This window comes from Sarcophilus harrisii, chromosome 4 (assembly GCF_902635505.1).
Source record: "Sarcophilus harrisii chromosome 4, mSarHar1.11, whole genome shotgun sequence".
Lineage (NCBI taxonomy): Eukaryota > Metazoa > Chordata > Mammalia > Dasyuromorphia > Dasyuridae > Sarcophilus > Sarcophilus harrisii.
Window position 1 is genome coordinate 99,392,824 of NC_045429.1, and position 22,037 is coordinate 99,414,860.

A 22,037-nucleotide genomic window follows, 5' to 3' on the forward strand; every position below is an offset into this window, starting at 1 on the left:
CTCATAATTCCCCTGAAACTGCCCTCTCCAGAATTTCCAATCCTCTCTCAATAACTAAATCTGATTACCTTTTCTCAATCCTCATCTTTATGGATATCACTACAGCATGTGACACTGCTAACCATTCTCTCCTACTGCAGAATCTCTTCTGTCTGGGACTTTGTGACATTGTTCTATTAGTTCCCCTTCTCTATCTGCTTCATCTCAGTTTTTTTTTTTTGCTGGATCACTATCTTCTACTGTCAGTATTAGAATCCAAAGGTTCTGTTCTGGTCCCTTTTTCTGCATAACTTTTTCTTAATAACTTCATCAGCTTCTATGGGCTTTATTATTATCAGTATACAAATGATTTTTAGATCTCTGCCTTCAGTCCTAGTGACTTTTCAAAGCTCAGATCCAACCTTACCAGATCCTACTGAATATTTCAAATTGGCTGTCCAAGGAACATCTCAAACTCAACATGTCAAAAACAGGACTCATTATCTTTCCCTTTAAACCTTCCTCTCTTATCCAAAGCTCCCTATTTCTGCCAAAAGCATTACCATCCCTCTAGCAATCCAAGTTCACAAGTTGAGTCATTCTTATTTTATACCATTCTCAGGACTAGAATAGTTTGGTTTAACAGGAAAACTAACTGCTTCTTAGATGGCTCTTACTCCCATGTAAGTGAAGCTACTTTTTCCCCTCCCTTACATGTTCTTGGAAGCATGAATTCCCCCTCAGAGGAAGATAGGACCCCTTAAGGAGGACAGTGGCCCAAGGCCACCTGTCTCTGAGGAACTCAGGGAGAAAGCTTCTTATTTTGCCTCTTCTCTCCTAATGAAAAGTTTTGGTAATCTGTACCCAGGGAAACTCAGAACAATTCAGATTCATATGATTTAATCTCAATTCCATGGTTATCAGGAATTATGATAATTCTTATCAATAACATTTTTGATTCTCTTTGAGAACCCATCAGAGAAGAAACCAAAAATTAAGACAAGAGTCTCCCTCCTACATTCTGCAAAGCTGACTACCACCCTCTTTGCAGTGCCCTTGAGTAAATGAAAATTTGGTTTACCTACAGTTTTATCTTCATACCAATGAATAACAAATATAAATGATAAACTATAAAGAAACAAAGGAAAGTATTTGCTCTCCCTAGAAGAGAAAAGTGATGGCAAAAAAGAGAGAAACAGTACCATTATTATCTTCTTAGCAAATAAAAATAGCTAGTCTTTTTCATTGGCTCTATATAGTTTAGTCCTCTGAGCTAATCACATCCTACCCTATTGCTCAATTCTTCCACTTTCAGCCACCATCTTCCCCTTCAGAATGAAAGAAGGAAACTTTTTTCCAGAGCCTCCAATGATTGATGGTTGATAGTTCATCCTATAAGGCTTCTATTCTGGCTTCTTCAAAAGTTAAAGGTAGAAGATTACACTTACTCCTTGCTCTCCCACTCACTTCACATATCCAAATAGCTTGCTGGTTCTCTCTTCACAACTGAATCTTGCATTAATCCCCATCTCTTCACTCACATAGCCTATCTTAGTTCAGGCTTAGTTCAGTTAATTACCACTTACTTGGACCATTGAAAGAACTTAATTGATAGGATTCAAGACTCTCTCCTCTCCAATTCATCTTTCTACAAAGACAATTTTCTTAAAGTACTCAACTGATTCTCCTCAATAAACTCTGTTTACCTCTAGGATCAGACAAACTGCAATGTTTCACACTAAAAATCCTTCACAACCTGACTGCAACTTACCTTTCCAGTCTCATTACATATTATTCCCCTTCATGCACTCTTCAGTCCAGTCAAACTGACATTCTTGCTGTTCCTCACACAGGACTCTCCATCTCCCACCTTCATGCCTCTTAGAATCCCTAGTTTCTTCCTTACAGATCATAACAAAATAAAATTAGTAATCAGTTTAGAGAAAACAAACAAAACACACAGACTCAAATGGAGACTTAACAATGAAATCCTAAATAATAAGGAAGTCAAAGAATAAATCATAGAAACAACCAATATTGGTATAGGAAAAAAATAATAATGATGAAACACACCAAATTCTAGGATGCAGCCAAAACAGTCTTTGGGGGAAAATAATATCCCTACAAACATACATTAACAAAACAGGAAAGAAGAAGATTGATAAACTGAGTATGAATTGAAAAAGTAGAAAGTTAAATGTACCTAAAATAAACACAAAAGAAAAGATTAAAAATTAGAGAAGAAATAGAAACTAGAAACAAAAAAATCTATTAAAATGATCAATATAATTAAAAGCTGATTCTTTGAAAATACTAATAAAATTGATAAGCTTTTAGTCCATTAAGTTAAAGAGAAGTCAGAAAATCAAATCAACAAAATATCAAATAACCAAAGTGAAATCTCAACAAAATCAGAACAAAAAAAATTTAGTGAAATCTATATTACACAGCTATGTGTTAGTAAAAGTGAGAATATAAAAGAAACAGAATAATATTTTTAAAATATAAATTATATAAACTAACTAATATACATAATTCCGTCTCAGAAAAAAGTAAAAAAATTAGCTGTTAAGGAAAATTTTTAAAAATACTTCTTGGACCTGATGGTTTCATAGGAGAATTCTATCAGTCTTTGAGAGAACAACTATTACCAATACTGCACAAATTATTCTATATACCAGATTCCCTTTATGAGATAAATATAATTATAATACTTAAACAAGAGAAAAATAAATGACAGAAAAAAATTGCACACAAGATCTTTAATGAATATTGGAGAATGGCTAAACAAATTGTGGTACATGAATATAATGGAATATTGCTGTACTAAAAAAATGAGAGTATGAATAATACACAGAAGCATGGAAAGATCTGTATGAACTGATGCACAGTAAACAGAACCAAAAAAATTTATACATTGACTACAATGATGCAATTGGAAAGAACTATAGAAAAAATTAAATATGAATGATGAGAAAATATAGCAGGCAATTATGACTTCATAGATATGCGGAGACATCTTCACTTCATCCCTTTGCAGGGGTGAAAGATGGATGAGTGTGGTACATTAAACATTTTTTCAATACAAGCTATACCAATTTTTACCCTCTTCTCTTTCATTTTTTTAAGAAATATTATTTATCAGGGGCAAATAGGTGGCACTATGGATAGAGCACCAGCCCTGAAGCCAGAAAGAACTGAGTTCAAATGTGATCTCAGACACTTAACACTTCCTAGCTGTATGACCCTGGGCAAGTCACTTAACCCCAATTGCCTCAGGGGGAAAAAAAGAAAAGAAAAAAAAAAGAAATATTATTTATCATATAGGATGATTCTATTAAAGGCAAAAGATACTAAGGGAAATTATGGTGATATAAAAAAAGATTATAATAATGAAAAAATTCTGGTTTCCTTCAAAGCTTAGCACAAGCCCTGATATCTGCCTGGTGCCTTTCCTCACCTCACCTCAATCCTGCTAGTATCTTCATTTACAAATTACTTTGTATTTACGATGGATATATGTTCTCTCCTGATAGAATTTTAGTCTCTTGAGGGCAGGGACAATTTCATTTTTGTCTTATATTCCTAGTGATTCAAAGTGAAAAGCCTAAAATATAGTAGGCATTAATAAATGTTTGCTGATTCTAGTTTAAATCCTCCCTCTCTCTTCTGGCATCGTGTCAATTCTGAATTGATATTTAAAATGGATCATAGCCATCTCTGGGCAGAGGATTCACAATGGAATGGATGACAATAGCCAGGCTGGCATAAATACCCCTTCTCATTCAGCTTCTTTTAAATAGATGGCTCCCTGGGGGAAAGGAGGAAAAAATTTGGAACAGGAAGTTTTGCAAGGGTCAATGTTAAAAAATTACTCATGCATATGTTTCATAAATAAAAAGCTTTAATAAAAATAAATAAATACATGGTTCCTTCTTTTAATGGCAGTGGATAGAAGACTGGATTTGGAATTTTAAAGACCCGAGTTCAAATACAGACTCAGACTTCATAGTTGAATAATTTTCAGCAAGTCACTTACGTTATGTCTGTCTTGTCTCTGAATGCTTATCTGAAAACTAGAAAAATGGCATTTAACTCCCAGGGTTTTTGTGAGGATAAAAGGAGACATTTGTAAAGTGTTTTGTAAACCTTAAAAGAACAGTGTAAAGTTAGTTGTTCTTAGCTATAAGAAACCATGAGAAAAGCCCCATAAGCTAGAAGTAGCCTGGAACAAACTGTCTAGAAAAATTAGTCATGTCCAGGAAATATTAGAATTTTCAGCAGGGATAACTACCCCTGAGCACCATGATATATATATATATATATATATCAGATTGATTTTTTAATCCTTTAGGACCTAAAACACAGAAACTGGTGAGAGGAATACCTGGTAAAAGGAACATTCCCCAACTTGAAGAATACACACACAAAAAATCTGAATTAGAGCACAGAAACAGAATGTGTAACGATCTTGTGCAAATGGTTTCATATCCAATAAGAGAAGATAACCAAAGACATGGAGACCTGAGAACACTTCATTGATAATGATTAATGTATTTACAACAGAACTGGAGTAGCACTAGTCAATCCAATATTTGAAGTACTATAACAAATATAGAATGCTGTATTGTATTCATCTCTAGCTCTAATCTAGACATGGTGAATTCAAGGCAGTGTGATATAATAAGAGGGCTGAATTTAATATCAGAAGAGAGCTGAGGTCTTAGTCCACTTCTGACAGTGGCTATAGAATCATAAACAAGTAGCTTAATTTTTATGAGCGTCAATTTATTCATCTATAAAATAGGGATAGTAATAATTATCTAGCACCTACTATATGCCAACACTGTGCTAAGTGCTTTTTACAAAGATTCTTTCATTTAATCCTCATAACAGTCCTGGGAGTTAAGCGCTCTTATTATCCTTATTTTATAGTTAAGAAAACTAAGGTAAAGAGCTGAAGTGACTTCCTTTGGGGCATATCACTAGCAAGTGTCTGAGGTATTAGGATTGGAACTCAGGACTTTCTGACTCCAGGCCTAGTACTCTGAAATGGTACAAGTAATTTACAAAGTCATTTGGAATCATGCAAATCATGGAACTAAAATATCAATACTCTGAATCAGGAACTTAGTTATTGGAATTATTTTTGTTGGTGTTGTTTCAGGGGTATTTGAGTCTTTTTGATCCCATTTGGGGTTTTCTTGGCAAAGAAAACTGGAGCAGTCTACCATTTCCTTCTCCAGCTCATTTTACAGAAAAACTGAGGCAAACAGGGTTAAGTGACTTGCCCAGTCACACAGTTAGTATCTGAAGTCAGATTTGAATTCAGGAAGATGAGTCTCAAGACCATTGTTCTATCTACTGTATCCCCTAATTGCCTTAAAAGGATGTTTAGTGAACAACTAAAAATGGAATTAGTGTTCACAAAGAGCCAGCATGACTTCATCAAGAAGAAATCATGTCTGACTAACCTAATTTTCCTTTTTAACAGTGCTACTAAAGTGATATATCAGTGAAGTGAGGGAAATGGTTTGCAAAGTCTCTCACAACATCTTGTGCACAAGATATATGAACTAGACAATACACACTGGTGGATTTGGAAATGGTCAAACAACATCAAAGAATAGTAATTACTGACTTGAGATCAACTTTAAAGAAGATCTCTAGTGGAGAGGCCCAGGGACCCATGATTCTTTTGCATTTTTACCAATGACTTGAATGATAGAAAAGATGACATGTTTATGAAATTTTCAGATTACCTAAAATATGAATGAGATAGTTAAAGTGTTGGATGTGAGAGCTGAAATGCAAAAAATTCCAATATACTAGACTAATTATAAAATATGTTGAACTAATTATAAAAATAATGGTAATATAGCCAATACATCTGTATAGCCTCTTCATCTCTGGAAAGACTCAGGGGATCAGAATATTTCCATAGAGGGAAAGAAGCAGAACGGAATTTATGAGACATATCAACAGAACTAATATGCCCCTGATCTTCCTCTCTTTGACAGAGGAAACAATTGTTCTGAGTGCCTGCTGAAACAGGGAGCTGTAATTTAGAATCAAGATAAATGGATCTCTAACTTAACAACTTGGTGTTGGCTTCCTCTCTTCCTCTGCTGCCCTTAGAACTTTCATATTTTCATCTGGGTGATGGAAATGGACAATGAGCTAAATGACCAGATCCTAGCACTGTAGGAAATATTAATATCCTTGAGCCAAGATGTAGATCCTTCAAAGGATGCTTGTCCTGGGAAAATGTGTTTGAGTTGAGTTTTATTTTGTTTTCTTTATTTTATTTTATTTATTTATTTATTTATTTTTTGTAACACATTAGAACTTTATTATGGCAGTTAGAAGGAGTATAATGATCTCTTGGTTCTGCTCATTTCACTTAGCATCAGTTCATGTGTTTTCTTTATTTTAAAGACACTTCTTTCCTAGTTCTATTTCATTTTCAATGAAAATAATAAATTTTCTTTATATTCTAACCTTTCTTTTCTAGTACTGAATGGTACTTTAAAAAAAATCTTTTTGTTCTCTGGGAATGTACTCTCTCATGATTTACCAAGTTTTTTTCACTGGATTGCAAGTACATTGTACAGAATGCGGTTGATTTTTAAGGAATCATGTCTATTACACACAGCAGTATTATTCTACTGATGATCAACACTACTTCAAGTTATGTACGATTGATAACATTTTGTTTATTTATATGTAACACTGATTTCATTGATTTTGCTTACCTCTTCATGTGCTAATTGTTGTTTACGGCTTCTATCTTGCTCCATAGTAGCACTGTATGTTATTGATTGCATTAGCATATTTGTTTACTGATTTGTTATTGTATGGCACATCACTTTGGCACTACCGATTTATTGAAAACAATATTATCTCAAGATTTGAACAAAACTGAAACCACAGAAAAATGAAGTGAAACAATAGTTATTGAAAACACAATAGGAATAGACCTTGAATGTAAACAACAACAACAACAAAAGAAAGGAAATGGGAAAAAAGGACATTATAAAAAAATGAAAAAGACTAATAAGATTTGGGGAAATGTGTGGTGATTAATATAAAATTCAAAGTGGGGAAACAATTCAGTCTATTTTGTAATTTTTTTTGTGGTACAAAAGACACAGATGATCATTCAAAAATGCCTAGTATAATGATTATAGGAAACTAATCACTATTTCCCTCAAAAAAGAGAAGAATTAAAAAATGAAAGTTCTAGTGCAAAGAAAGTTTACCAGTTTATAAACCAGTGATGAAACTTACTTAAGTCAGGAAAAGATGCTTTACCTGCAGATAATATTGGGTGCAGATCTCCCATTTTATAGGTAAGTCACAAGCTCAAGTCAGAAATATTCTCAGGAAAGGCAGAGTTTACATCTGAATCAGCCATGTAACTGAATTACTATAGGTGTGAGCAAGTATAGGACCTAGAACAAAAAGAATAATTTTTAAAAATCGTACAGTCTGAGGATAATAAATCCTAAAATCATGTGTAGACTATTCATCAATAATATCATCACAGAATTCAGCAGTCTGTAGGTATCACCTATGATGGTGGTACAGAAAAAGAAGAATGAAATATAAATGTGTGCAGAGTACACACAAGAGAACCAAAATGGATTACCATTGCAAGACTTTAAGATGTCCTGGATTGTTTGCTATGAAGTTGTTGGTTTTCATTATTGGACCTACACAGAAAACAGTATTAGAAAAAAAAGGGAGAAGATAAAAAGAAGATAGTTTTCATCTATTCAGTTTTTACCATTTTTAGAGTAATCTGCAAATCATCTTGGTGACGCGATGTTTTTGATTTATGGAGAAATAAACTATACAGACATATTGGTGTGTCTAGGTGCTCACAAGTCTTTGGAAAGATTCTAAAAGAACATGGGAAAAGGCTGATAAATATTTTAGACCACCTGGAGTTTGCTGGTTTGAAGCTGTCAATCAAGAAGTACCATTTTACAGAATTCCAGTTAAGTATTTGGGTTTTATAGTATCTCAAGAAGTGAGCTCTGACTCAGAGAAGACAAGATCATTCTTCAACTGTCCATGTTCAAAGAATCTCAGAGACTTAATTGTTTTTCTAGGATTTGGGAGGGCCATTGCTACAAATTTGTAAAGAATTATGCTGCTATTTTTAATCTAATGAATGATTTTATTTGGTAATCCAAGACTAAGGAAAGTTGGAAACAGATGGAAATTGAAGTTCAGTTTGTCCTGAACTCTCTAAAGCCATATGGAGATCAATGAATTGAAAAACATGAGCATGAAGGGGCATCTAGAGGGTAGGTGCAATGGATGGAAATATCACCTCTGGAGTCAAAAAGACCTGAGTTCAAATCCAGCCTCAGACACTCACTAGCTGTGACCTGGGTAAGTCATTTAATCCCAATTGCCTCCAAAAAGAAAAAGAAAAAAGAAAAATGTGAACGTGATACTTATCATATATTAGTCCCTTTTCTCCAACTCTAAAGTCAGCTAGCAATTATGATAGGATTTTGCTTATCAAGAGCTCTCAATGACAATGAAATCACAGTTTAGTATGTTTTTTTAAAACTCTTTCCTCATGACACCACTTGTACAGATTTCAAAATACAGATCTGTATTAGTGGGAGAAAGTGTTCACCAGAGTTTCTTATGCTGATAAAATCACAAGTTGGATACAATCAAAACAAAATAATACTTTCATAAGATTATTGGAATCCATTTCAATGTCATCTCTGTTGTCCATTTATTTTTCTTTGTCAACTTGTTGTGTAGTTTGGGGTTGAATCGTTATAACTGCATTACATCTTCTTTTCCTATTGTCTTTCTTTATTTCTCCTCATTTTGATCTTTATTTCAATAAAGAGATATAGCCAGAGAGCTGGTTCAGGAATAACTCTCACATCAATAATAAATCTCCTTCTTGCTTTTAAGATATTTAATTTCTTTTTTGGTAATTTTATTTGAAGCTTCTATGTTTTGTGCCTTTCTTCTTTCTTTTGGTAAAACAATTGGGATTAAGTGACTTGCCCAGGGTTACACAGCTAATAAGTATTAAGTGTCTGAGGCTGGATTTGAACTCAGGTTCTCTTGACTTTAGAACCTGTGTTCTATCCACTGTGCCAACTACCTGTTCTGCCTACCTTTTTTTTTTTTTAAAGTAAAATGTTTATGATATAAAAGATATGAGGTTATGATATAAAGGTATGTGTAGCTTACAAGTTTTTGTCTTTTCATTCATTTTTCCTGAGCCAGGATTTCCTATATATATATATATTTTTTTTTCCACTTTTCCTCTGTAAGTTACCAAGTGCCAGAGTGTGTATTGATTGCCTTTGAAAGATCTTGATGAATTTGTCACAAAATTTCTCTACTTTATGCCCAGAAAAAGAACTCTGGGAGATGACTAAAAACCATTACATTGAATTCCCAATCCCTATATTTATGCACACCTGCATTTTTGATTTCCTTCACAAGCTAATTGTACAATATTTCAGAGTCTGATTCTTTTTGTACAGCAAAATAACGTTTTGGTCATGTATACTTATTGTGTATCTAAGTTATATTTTAATATATTTAACATCTACTGGTCATCCTGCCATCTAGGGGAGGGGGTGGGGGGGGGTAAGAGGTGAAAAATTGGAACAAGAGGTTTGGCAATTGTTAATGCTGTAAAGTTACCCATGTATATATCCTGTAAATAAAAGGCTATTAAATAATAAAAAAAAATTCTCTACTTTAATCTCAGGAACTGATACTGGTGCATAAACTATGATTATTTTTATGGGGATTTTTGCATGTAGTTATCAGTGATATTGTGAGGTGAGAAAACCAAATATCCCATGAATTAATATTTCTTGTTGCTTTGGGATATATGATAAAATTAATTCTACCAACTTCTTTCTTTCCAAGAAATACCTGTGAGCCGTCATTGCATTTGGATGCAACTTTCTTTTTTTTAAATGATAGTTTTTTTATTTACAAAACATATGCATGGGTAATTAATCATTCAACACTGACCCTTGCAAAACCTTCTGTTCCAAATTTTCCCCTTCTTCCCCTAGATGGCAGGTATTTCAATACATGTTAAAATATATGTTGAATCCAGTATATGTATACATTGGATGCAACTTTCTTCTTTCTTCCGAGTTTCATATATAGTGAGGATGTCAAGATTAGTATCTCTCCAGCCATATGTCTATACTGGTCATTGGGCAAATTATGGTACATCTAAAGTAGTAACTGTGAAGTTAAAGTTTATCAACAGTCTAAAAACTGGGATTCTTAGCATCTCTGTATGTATTCCTGCCCCTCTGTCACCATGACTGTGATGGCAGAAAGAGATAGCACTAGCCTAAGAAACATTTTGCATTTTAAAGGGAATTTCAAAAGAAAAGAATGGGAGTAAAAATATCAAAGAGAAAAATGTATGATAGGAAGAGCAGATGTACTGGTCACATGGAGGAAGCAAAAGATGATGATTGGACAGCTAGAGCATTCCACTGATATGTGATATGGCTCCCCTGTAGCAAACATATATGAAGACATGGACAAGAGTTGCAAATGATGGCAAGTGTCAGTAGATTGCATCAGAATTATGTAGATAGATAATCCCTGCCACAAAGATTTCCATGGTAGTGGACATATTATACTCATTCCTACAGAAAAAAGATGGTGAATATGGATCAATAATGATGAATATGGATGCATAAATTCATACTGCTCTTAAAAATGTCAATAATATGCCAACAGTTTCCTTTGGAAACCAGAAGAGGAAAGAAACAATGCTATATGCTATATATTCTATAGCAGAATTGCTACCACAGTTGGGATGAGCTGTCATGGTAACATGCATGAAACTGCATATGCCAGTAACTCCACTACTACTTACCTGGGCTTGAAAGATAAGCAGAGAGGCTCATATGGGTCCTGATGATACTGTTAAGAAGTCTTATACTTACCATTAGTTTTTAGCATTCTCTTCCCTTTAAAATTTATGTGTGTATATATACACACATGTATATATACTTTTCTTTGTAGATATATTCAATATTATTATATTGAATTGTATTATATTAAATTAAGTTTTATTATATTACATTATGTTATGCTATATTCCATTATATTATGCTATATTATAATACATGGTTGTTGACTTTTTACGACCCCATTTGGGGTTTTCTTGGCAAAGATACTGGAGTGGTTTGCCATTTCCTTCTCCAGTTCAATTTACAGATGAGGCAAATATGATTAAGTAACTTGGCCAGCATCCCACAGTTAGTAAGGGAGACCAAATTTGAGTTTAGGAAGACAAGTCTTCTCTGTTCTAGACCCAGGACTCTATTTACTATATCACTTAGCTGCTCCTTTATATTAATTTATATTGTTATATTGTGTTAAGTTATATAACATATAATATTGTTTTGTGCCATATTCATAGGTCTTCATTGAGGTGGACATTGAACATGTGTGATATTTTGATAGATAGTAAAGAACAGGGAAAGCATTCCAAGCTGAAAGAATAAAATAAGCAAAGATGTGGAGATAAGAAAGAACAAGGAATGTTTGGAAACATGAGGATCCTGGCCTAGATGGAGATACCCTAGCCCATCTTCCTGTCTTTAAGCATAGATGCAGCAGCGAATGTGTATTAATTACACCATAAACTTTCCAGAGTTGGCATTTCAAGCCAACAAGCCAAGATGCTGCTGCCTCTCTGACTCAGTGGACATTTACTGTAGACATTTCCAAGATCCTAATCTTAATTTCAATTCTATTATGTAACTACTGGAATAAGAAAATAATATTCTCTGGTGCCCTGATCAAGGAAATGCAAATACTTCTCTGGGTACTATTAAGTATTACTCCATTTCTCAGTCAGTAAATAAGTATTTATTAAACACATATAATGTATCAGGTACTGTGTGTTAAGAATCGGGAAATCTCTGCTCTTAAAGAGCTCCCAGTCTAATGGACTAGGCACAAAGAAGCTACAGAAAGGATAATTAGAAAACAATCATTAGTGGGGAGGCACTAGCATTGAATCAGATCAGAAAAAGTTTCCTGCAGAAGATTTCAGCTGAGACTTGAAGGAAGACAGGAAAACTAAGAAGCAGAGATGAGGAGGGAGAGCATTCCAGGTTGGGGGACAGCCAGTAAAAAGAGATGAAATCAGGAGTTGGAGTGACTTGTTTGAGAAACAACAAGGAGCCAGTGAAACTTGGTCACAGAATACCTGGGGATGAATAGGTGATAACAAGACCAGAAAGGAAGGAGAGGGCTAGATTATAAAGGACTTTGAGAAGGCAAATAAATGTTTATATTTGATCTAGAAGTCATATTGAATCAGTAGAGTTTATTGAATGGGAGTTTATTGTAAGGGAGCCTGAGCTTAAAGAAGATCATATTTATTGCTGAAAGGAGAATACACTGGAAAGGGGAAAGACTTGGGGCAAACAGACCAAGTAGAAGGCTACTGTGAGAGTTCTGGCACTAGAAAAGGGCCCAAACCAGAGTATTTGCAGTGTCAGAGGAGAGAACTGGGCTATGTCAGAGATGTTGTGAAGATAAAACTGACAAGCCTTGGCAACAGACTGGATAAGGGAGTAAGAGAAAGTGAGGAGCTGAGGATGATGCTGTGAGCCTGGGTGACTAGTGTAACCTTCAATAATGATATGGAAATCTGGAAGGAAAGAGGGCTTTGGAGGAATGAGTATGAGTTCAATTTGGGACCTTCTGAGACTGAGATGTCTGCAGAACATCTAAATTGAGATGTCTGATAAGCTGGTGGAGGTGTAAGAGCGGAGATCAGCTGAAAGGTTAGGTCTAGGTAAGTAGAGTAGAGAATCATCAGCATATAGATGACAACTGAATCCAGGGTATCTGGTGGGGGTCACCAGGAGAAATCATACAGAGAGAGAAGAGAAGAGGGCCCAGGACACAGCCCCATAGGACACCCATGGCTAGTAGAAAAGATCTAGGTGAAGATTCAACAAAGGAGAAAAGGAATGGTCAGATATGTAAGAGAACCAAGATAGAGCAGTGTCACAGAAACCTAGAGAGAAGATTGGGTCCTGATGATACTGCTAATAAGTCTTATACTAGGTTTCTATGACACTGAAACCTAGGGAGAAGATTGCATCAAGAAAGGCATGGCTCATTAAAGGCTGCAAAGAGGTCAAGAAAATGAGCATTGAGAAAAGATCATTGGATTTGGCAATGAAGAGATCATTGGTAACTCTGGAGAGAGCAGTTTGGAATGGTGAGATCAGAAGCTAGATTGTGGAGAATTAAGAAGAGTGAGAGGAAAGGAGATGGAGACATTGATTGTTAAAAGGCCTTCTCAAGAACACTAGCCACAAAAAAAAGGCTAGATATTGATATGGATAGATGAATTAAGCAAGAATTTTTTTGAGAATTCTGAAGTGTATAGCCTTTGATAAGTATATTAATAAATACACTTGGCTATCACTTTTAAAATAACAACTTAAAGTTGTAGCTACTTTTGAATTTAAAATTTAAGATATTTTATAGTCCTTTATTGTTTTTAAATGAATTGCTATATTATTTTTTATAAAACTTCCATTTATGAATCTATTCTTTCCTATCCAGAGAGCCATCTTTTACAACAAAGAAAAAAAAACTATAGTTTAGCAAAAGTATTGTACACGCCAACAGAATCTGACAGTATATAGATGTTCTACACCCATATTTCTCCACTTCTGCAAGGAAGAGTGAGGTGGTCTTTTTCATCTCTTCTTAAGTCTTATGGTCTTTAGTCAAATTAGAATGGTTTATATAAGATATTTGGATTAAAAACCTATTAATCCATCATATCCTTCAGATTGCCTACTTCTTTAGATTATTGATTTAAACTGAGATTTTTCAAAATATATTTGAAAGATGAAAAGCATCTTTTTCAGCTGACCTAGTTTTATATCACAGATTGCCAATTTCTCCTGGGAATATCTTTAGATGATTTATATGAAAAATATTATAAAAGCAAAACAGGGATTAAATAAATGGAAAAAAATTTTAATGAATCCCTTCAAATCACTGTAAAATATTTTTAAATTAACTTAATAAAAATCAGGATTACTTTAATAAATCTAAATTACATTTTAATATGAACCTATTGTTATAACATACAAAAAGTATTATCTATTGTTTGAAAGAAGCCAGAGATGAACATCTATTAAGTTTATGAGTTGTAGAAAACTAAGAGTGACCATTACTACATTGAAAAAAACAAATAATCCAAAAACATGTTGACAGCAAAGAATGGTGGACTTAAAGCTAACAAGATGAAATTTGGAAGGGATGTTTAGTTTTCCAATTGGGTTAAAAAAATTTAATTGCCCAAGTGTTAAATAGATGTAATTAGATAATTTATAGTTTTAAAAGAGACTTGTGAGCTCAATAAGCCAGAAATATGATGTGAAACCCAAACTCACATGACTTATGACTATATTAATATAAGGATGTAATCTCCAGAGTGGGGACACTATCCTGGTTATCTGGAATATTAGATCTGGTTCAGGGGTAGTTCAGGGTTTTTTTGTAAAGACCTCTGATAAATTGTAGCCTGTCCAGAAGAGGGCAGTTAGAATGGGGAGGATGGGTAGTTTGAAACCATACCAAAGAGTACTAGGAAAAAGAACTAGAGATGTTTAGTTTGGAGAAGCAAAAACTGAAGATCTATATCTTGACGCACAGAAGAGATGCCTGCATTCCAGAGCCTTTAAAATGGTATATGGTAAATATTTTTAAATGTTGAACTGAATTGTATTTGGCTTCAGAACATAGAATTGGGCCTAAAGGTAGAAGCTATAGGAGGGATTTCATAAGGAAATTATATATGTCCTAAAATGGAATAAGTTTCATTGAAAGATGACATTGATCCACAATACTAGAGGTTTTCCATTAGTCAGGAAGGCTGGGAATATTGTAGAGAATATTCATGATGTGAATAAGGATTGAATCTGAAATCTTTTCCATCTCTTAAGTTTGTGATTAAGTAGATTTTTTTTAAGGAAAGAAAGTAATAGTAACTTCCATTAAAATTCCATTTTGATTTTTCCTTGTGGTATGGAGATGATCTTCTGTTTTTCAAAGGTTATGCCAGCAGAATAGATGCTGTAAAGTTTTATATCAAGCTGGATTTATGGTTTGAACTTGGCAAAGGACTGGCATTTGATGCAGGCTAGAAGAGATGTTATTATCCAGAAGGCTGACCATTAGGTAAAATTTTCCAGTAATAGCAAATCAGGAATAACACTCAGTTATGAAAAGGTTGTGATCAGCACTGGTACAAATACTCATACTGATTAAATCAAGAGTTCTTTGCCATACTGATTAAGTAACTACTTTATATGATACATAAAACTATTTGGAACAACAACTTTTCTTTTTTTTTTTTGGTGGGGAAGTACATTAGCAGATTTCTATGGATTCTTCAGCATTTGGAATTCAGAGTCTCTCTCTGGCTTATTGAAAATCAGGAGTAAGTGAAAGCAGTAGTAGCTGAAAGAATAAATTCTATTCTATCTGTATTCTTGACTTCTATTCTAACTGTACCTAATAGAATCTGAGTCTCTGAGCCTCCTTTTCTCCACTGCCACATTTTAGTGTTCCTGATCCACTAATTGCCTGCCCTTTTATTTTGCTTTTCACTAATCTACTAGTCCCTTTGCTGTACTACCTCCCATCTAACTCCATCTTTCCTCTCATTTGATTGCTTCTTGTCTCTACCCAGCTTCCTTGAATCTGAAGGCACTTGAAACTTTTGCAAATATAGTTCAAGTGGAAAGGTGCTGAATCTAAACAATATTCTCATTAAACAGTCTCACTGATCCACAGATATGAACTTGAGACTACATCTGTTCTATAGGATTTTTTGCTTAATAAATTTTGGGTGGGGAAAGGGACTGCATCTCTTTAACGCCATCAAGTTGGACATGCAATCATTTACAACAACCCCACTACAGACAAGCATTAGGTGCTCTGATAATTACACTGTATTGATATCAGACTTAGTGTCTGCAGATACTAATAGGCTAGAATATGACTAATCCACTGCAATTCTAAACTACTGAGCTGAAGATATTTGCCAGTCTCAGTCTCCCTGAAGCAGAAACCACCATACCTAGCTTAGAATTTATTTAAATAGAGTAAGAATAGCACCTTTTCTATGAATTCTTCCAGAGCATGGAAATGGCTTAATATTACAGAACTCTACACCAAAATAACATTATTAACACATACTTTTTCTTCCTAATCATTAGTAGTGACTTGCAATTTATCATTCTTAATTATTTGTAAAATATTAACATGTGGGGAAGCTACATACTTTTTTGCATTGTTTACTTCTTCTTGATGATCTTGTGATGGCTCTTTCCAAAATGCGATCATCAAGATCCTCTAAATCATGGGAAACATAATAAAAACTGAGATAAGAATGTGAAAACTATCAAAGGAATGAACATTAATTACCAAATTCAATTTTTTCACAACTTAAAAAATGAGCTTGTAATTATTATTTTTAAAAGTATCAATGTTCTAGATTACTGAGTTATAAGAATAGTTTATTTTTTGCATTGATAGTCATGAGCAACAAGTATAAACCTACCAGTGGCTGCGAGTGGGAAGAATTACCAAAGGCCCATTACTGTTCTCTTTTGGGTACTATACCAAATTGATTGTCTATACAGCTTCTCTTTATAGGAAGACGGTTGCCCAATCAAAGGTCATTGACTAACAAGGCTGTTTTTTGCAAAAAATGAAAATTTGGAGTTCTCATTATCTGATTATCACAAAAAGTTGTTACAGGGTCTATCATAGTGCCCTGAGGTATCTTATGAATAATAATAGTTAACATTTAGATAGCATTCTGTGATTTCCAAAAAAATGCCAGGATTCTGACAAGACACCAAACCCTTTGCCATCATAGACAACTTAAGTATTTCATATGAATTGCACTCGTTAGAGGTGGGAAGGACATTTGTTACATGTACTTTGCACATCTATTAGAGAATCTTCTAGTACCCAGTATCATTTCCTGAGAAAGAAAAGAATAGCAGACCTTTAGGTGGCTCAAAGCATTCTCATCACTTGCTGGTAGGGAATTATGAGGAAATTATGAGGGAATTATGAGGAAAAAGAGGATTAAATATCCTCTCTTCCAACACATTTATCTCTTATTGCTGCTAATCTTGATTGCTTTGAATGATATGCTTTGGGACCACAGGATTCATCTGCTAAGGATTTTGAAAGTGGGAGGCTCCACAAAGAAATTCTGGAGCTTCTGAAGAGATGTGCCATTACAAGTGAAGATTCAGCAATTCCAAAGAGTATCCTTAATCCACATATTCCAAAGGACAACTTAGAAGCTATTGTTTGGGACAGTGAGGCTACATGTATGAGAGCCAAAACAAGAATCCATTTGGTTCTCTTAAGTACCTTTTATCAGATATATAATCTTGAGGGATTCTGAAATTTGCCTGTAGTAGATTTTGACTTTAGGAAGAAATACCAATTTTGGTATGGTCATATATGGATGATATATATAATTTACAAGTAAATAAAATTTTTTCCAGGTATCTGTATGATGCCAAATAGCAACAGTCATATTAATTCTTCTTGGTAGGACCAAGTCCTTGAACAACAAATAGTCCTTGGTTTTCATGACCTATTGGAGGGCTTAAGTGAAAATTGTGTTCCCCCCATTGTTATTTAAGGGCTCACTTTGTATAATTATTTTAAGCTATATGCTGAACTGCTTTAGACAAATCCATTAAAATAAGAATTTTTAAGCTAAATGAATTTTGGATTAACCATAGTACCTTTATCTCCCTCACATTCCAGATCCTGATTTAGTTCTTCGCTTTTCTTCTTAGCCTTATGTTGTGTTATCAATTCTTGTAGTTTATCCTCATAAACCTGCCTTGTAGAAGCTGAGAAAGTTAAAAAAAAGTTTAAATTATCCTTTATCAACTTACTATCCCACTGTCCAGTGCAGCTTTTTCAAACCTTTTCATTTCTTCTCACACCTCCCATGGTTCCCCTTTTGGTCACACTTGAGAACCTTGCCTTCTTTATCATAGAAAAAATAGAGACCATGAGTTCCCTCTTCACCCCTCTTTCTCATTTCCCATCACCCAACTGCCTTCTGTCACTGTATCATCTCACTCCTGTCTCATATCATGATCCTTTATTCCTTATTTTCAGTTCATCCCATTCCATCCCACCTCTTCTAACAGATTGTCCCTTCTTGTCATCTCTACTCATATCAATTTCTTCCTTGCCTACTGTTTGTCTACATTCTCTACTGCCTACAAATATGTCCTAATCCCCCTCTACCCTGAAAAAAAACCTTCCCTTCCTCATCTAATCTTACCCTTATCCTTACCCTTTTCTATCTATTTTGCCTTTTATATATACTCAAAAAGACTAATCACAATACAGTTCTCTACTTTCTTTCCTCGCATGCCCTTACAATCTAGCTTCTAACCTTATCATTTCATTGAAACTAATCTCTCCAAAATTTCTCATGATCTCTTAGTTGCCAAATCCTTTAGATTTTTCTTAATCCTCATTATCCTTGACCATTCTGAAGTTTTCGACACTGTTGAGCACTCTCTTATTCATACTTAGCTCTAGATTTTGGGGATATCATTCTTTCCTGGCACTCTTTCTACTTATCTAACCATTCCTTCTTTCCTTTACTGGATCCTCTTCCAGATCATGTCCTTTAACAATCCAGGATTCTGTTTTGGGCCTTCATCTCTTTTTCCTCTATACTATTCACTTGATGAACTCAGTTCCCATGGATTTAATCCTCCTCTCTATAGTGACGATTCTCAAATATACCTATCCTGCTCCAGTCTCTCTGTTGATTGCTAATCATATTTCCAGCCGCCCTTCAAGCATCTTGAACTGGATATCCAGTAGACATCTAAAACTAAACATGTCCAAAAGAGATCATTATCTTTCCCTCTAAATCTTGCCCATCTCCTATCTTACCTATTAAATGGTAATAGTATTCTCCTAACCCTTTAGGCTCCCAACCTAGGAGTCATCCTTGACTCTTTACTATCTTTCACCAACTTTCCAGTATCCAAAGTGTTACCAAGGTCAACATATCTATACCATTGCAAAAATCTCTCATATACTCAACCCTGTTCTCTCCTCTGGTATTGCCAACAACCATATCACCTTATTACTGGATTATACTGCAAAAATCTGCTGGTTAGTGTGCCTGCTTCAAGTTTCTCCCCACTCTGATCCATCCTCCATTCAGTTACTAAAATGATTTTCCTAAAGCACAAGTCCAATCAAGTCACCTCTCTACTCAATAAACCCCAGTAGCTCCCTATTGTATACAAGAGCAAATACAAAATGCTCTGGCATTCAAAGATCTTCATAACCTAACCTCTCCTATATTTATAGTCTTCTTACACTTTACTCTCCAATAAATCAAGTGACATTGGCCTCCTGGATGTTCCACTCACTCCATTTCTTGCTTCCAAGTATTTATCTGGCTGTCCTCAATGCCTGGAATGCACTCTCTCCTTTGCTCAGACTACTGACTTGCCTGTCTTTAAGTTCCGATTAAAATTCCACCTGCTACAGGAAGCCTCCTCTTAATTCTAATGCCTTCCCTCTGTTTATTTCCTATTTATACTGCATGTAGCTTGCTTTGTATTTGTTTAAATATTGTCTCCCTCATTAGATTATTTCGTCTTTTTCTGTAACTCCAAAGTTTAGCACATAGTTGGCACTAAATATTGATTTAGTGAAATTATTAAAATAACTTTTACTGTCTAATGAAATTATATTGAATAATAAAATTTTATGATTCAGTTTGTGACCCCCCAGCTATATAACTCTTTCCTGTATTTTGATTCTGTTATTGATGAAGAAATTAAATCTCCCTCTTTGATATGAAAATTTTCACTAGCCCCTAATTTCTGTTTTTGTTTGTTGTATGCATACGTATTATTGGCCCTGGATTATATCCGTGCTTGATAAGCTGTTGTTGCAATTCATTGTCTGTCAGACATTTAATATCCACCATGTCAATGGAAATTTGTCCTGCTTCTTTAGTCATGGAACCTTGGAAATAATAAAACATTCAATCAATTAAGAAAGTCTTACAAATACATACCAAAAAATTATCATTCCACAAGAATGTTTGTTAATCTGCCTCTCCTAATCTGGCAAGAATATATACCAGTGAATGAAATAGCCTTTCTTTCTGCCTTACTATAAAAAATTACTATTCACCATGAGGGAGTGAAATGACTATTACAAAGATATACTAAAATCATCTTTATCTTTGCTCCCTCTTTTACAAAACCTATCAGTTGTCAATTAGAAAGAACTTGAAGTGACATCCTTCCCGATATTATCTTGTTCAATTACTTCTAATTTTTCCCAACAAATTGGTATGAGAACTGCCTGCAAACCTCGAGTAGATTCAAGCTTTGAAAAGAGAGATAAGAAACTAATTAAATATGAAAGAGAAAGAAATTTCAGTTAGTTGAATGAAAGTTATTTATTTCTGACCTTCTAAAGAAAGTACAGGACAGTAAGTTATTCTGAACAGTAGTGTTTTTCACACTTGTAATTTACCTCTGAATATAATGAGATGGTAGCTTTTAATTAACCGCTAGCAGACTTTGTAATTGTTGAACTGGCATTTGAATGAAGTTGGTTATTCATTTTCTGGCAGAGAAATTGATTTATATAGATTTATATAAGTCATGATTCAGTATTCCAAAGTCCTCAGTCTTAGGTTCAATCAGTTTTATTGAGATAATCCCTTCATCAGAGAACTAAAATCTCTACCCATTTAACAAAAACCTGAAGAAAAAAAAAGGCAAAACCCATTAGCAATATATTTTTTTGAAAGAAAGAAGAAAGAAAATCCACCTTGAGTTAATTTATTGTAGGCATCCACTCACTTCTTTTTATCAGATTACAAAGCGTTTTAACATTAAAGTGAAAATCACTGCAAGACAATGATGTAACATAAGAAGATCTGCCTTCATAAGTAATCAATCATTATGCAACTAGGAGGAACATAGTACATTAAAAAGAATAAAAAAATCTTATGAGCTATTTTGCATAATGAGTCAATAGTTCAGGAACAGCAGGTTTATCACTTTTCTTTTTTGAAGTCAGGTGGTTTGTTGGTTTTTTTTTTTTTTAACTTTATTGTTTGTTTTTATTATCACATCTTTAGAAAATGAAGAAAATGTTAATACTTCAATTTATTTTTAAAAGTATATTATTTTTCCAATTACATGAAAAGATGGTTTTCAATGTTCATTTTTGTAAGATTTTGCACTCCAATTTTTTTTTCTTCTTCCCTCCCTAACTTCCCTCTTTTCCACACTAGCAAGCAATATGATATAGGTTATACATGTGCATTCATTTTTAACATTATATTTACCATATTCCCATGTGAGTCATGTTGGGAAAGAAAAATCAAAACAAAAGGGAAAAGTTGTGAAAAAGAAAGAAAGCAAAAGGGAAAAAAGGTGAAAATACTATGTTTCAATCCATATTCAGTCTCCATATTTCATTCTCTGGATGCAGATAGTATTTTCCATCCAAAGTTAATTGGAATTGCCTTGTGCCTTGGATCATTGGGTTACTGAGAAGAGTTAAATCTTTCATTGTTGTTGCTGTATATAATGTTTTCCTGGTTCTGCTCATTTCACTCAGCATCAATTCATGTGAGTCTTTCCAGGCTTTTCTGAAATCAGCCTGTTCATCATTTCTTATACAAGTAACGTTCCATTTCATTTGTATACCATAACTTATTCAGCCATTCCCCAACTGATGGGCATCCATTCAATTTCCAATTCTTTGTCACTACAAAAAGAGCTACTATAAACATTTTTTCAATTGTGGGTCCTTTTCACTCTTTTATGATTTTTTTTGGGATACTGGGTGCCCACTAGGGGTACTGCTGGATCAAAGGGTATGCACAATTTCGACAGCTGTTTGGGCACAGCTCCACATTGATCTCCAGAATG

General features: G+C 34.3%; 1 protein-coding gene across 2 annotated transcripts in view; it reads right to left on the minus strand.

Annotated features, from left to right (window-relative positions):
* Positions 1-22,037, minus strand: part of LEMD1 (LEM domain containing 1) — a 46,370-nt gene that overhangs the window by 23,079 nt on the left and 1,254 nt on the right. For both annotated transcript variants that reach the window (XM_031937231.1, XM_031937230.1), the window contains exons 2-5: positions 20,626-20,856; positions 19,987-20,106; positions 17,835-17,945; positions 16,343-16,413 (exon numbers count right to left, since the gene is read on the minus strand). In XM_031937231.1, coding sequence (XP_031793091.1) covers positions 16,343-16,413; positions 17,835-17,945; positions 19,987-20,101 — 297 coding nt within the window. In that variant the 5' untranslated portion in view covers positions 20,102-20,106; positions 20,626-20,856. The remainder of the gene's footprint in view (positions 1-16,342; positions 16,414-17,834; positions 17,946-19,986; positions 20,107-20,625; positions 20,857-22,037) is intronic.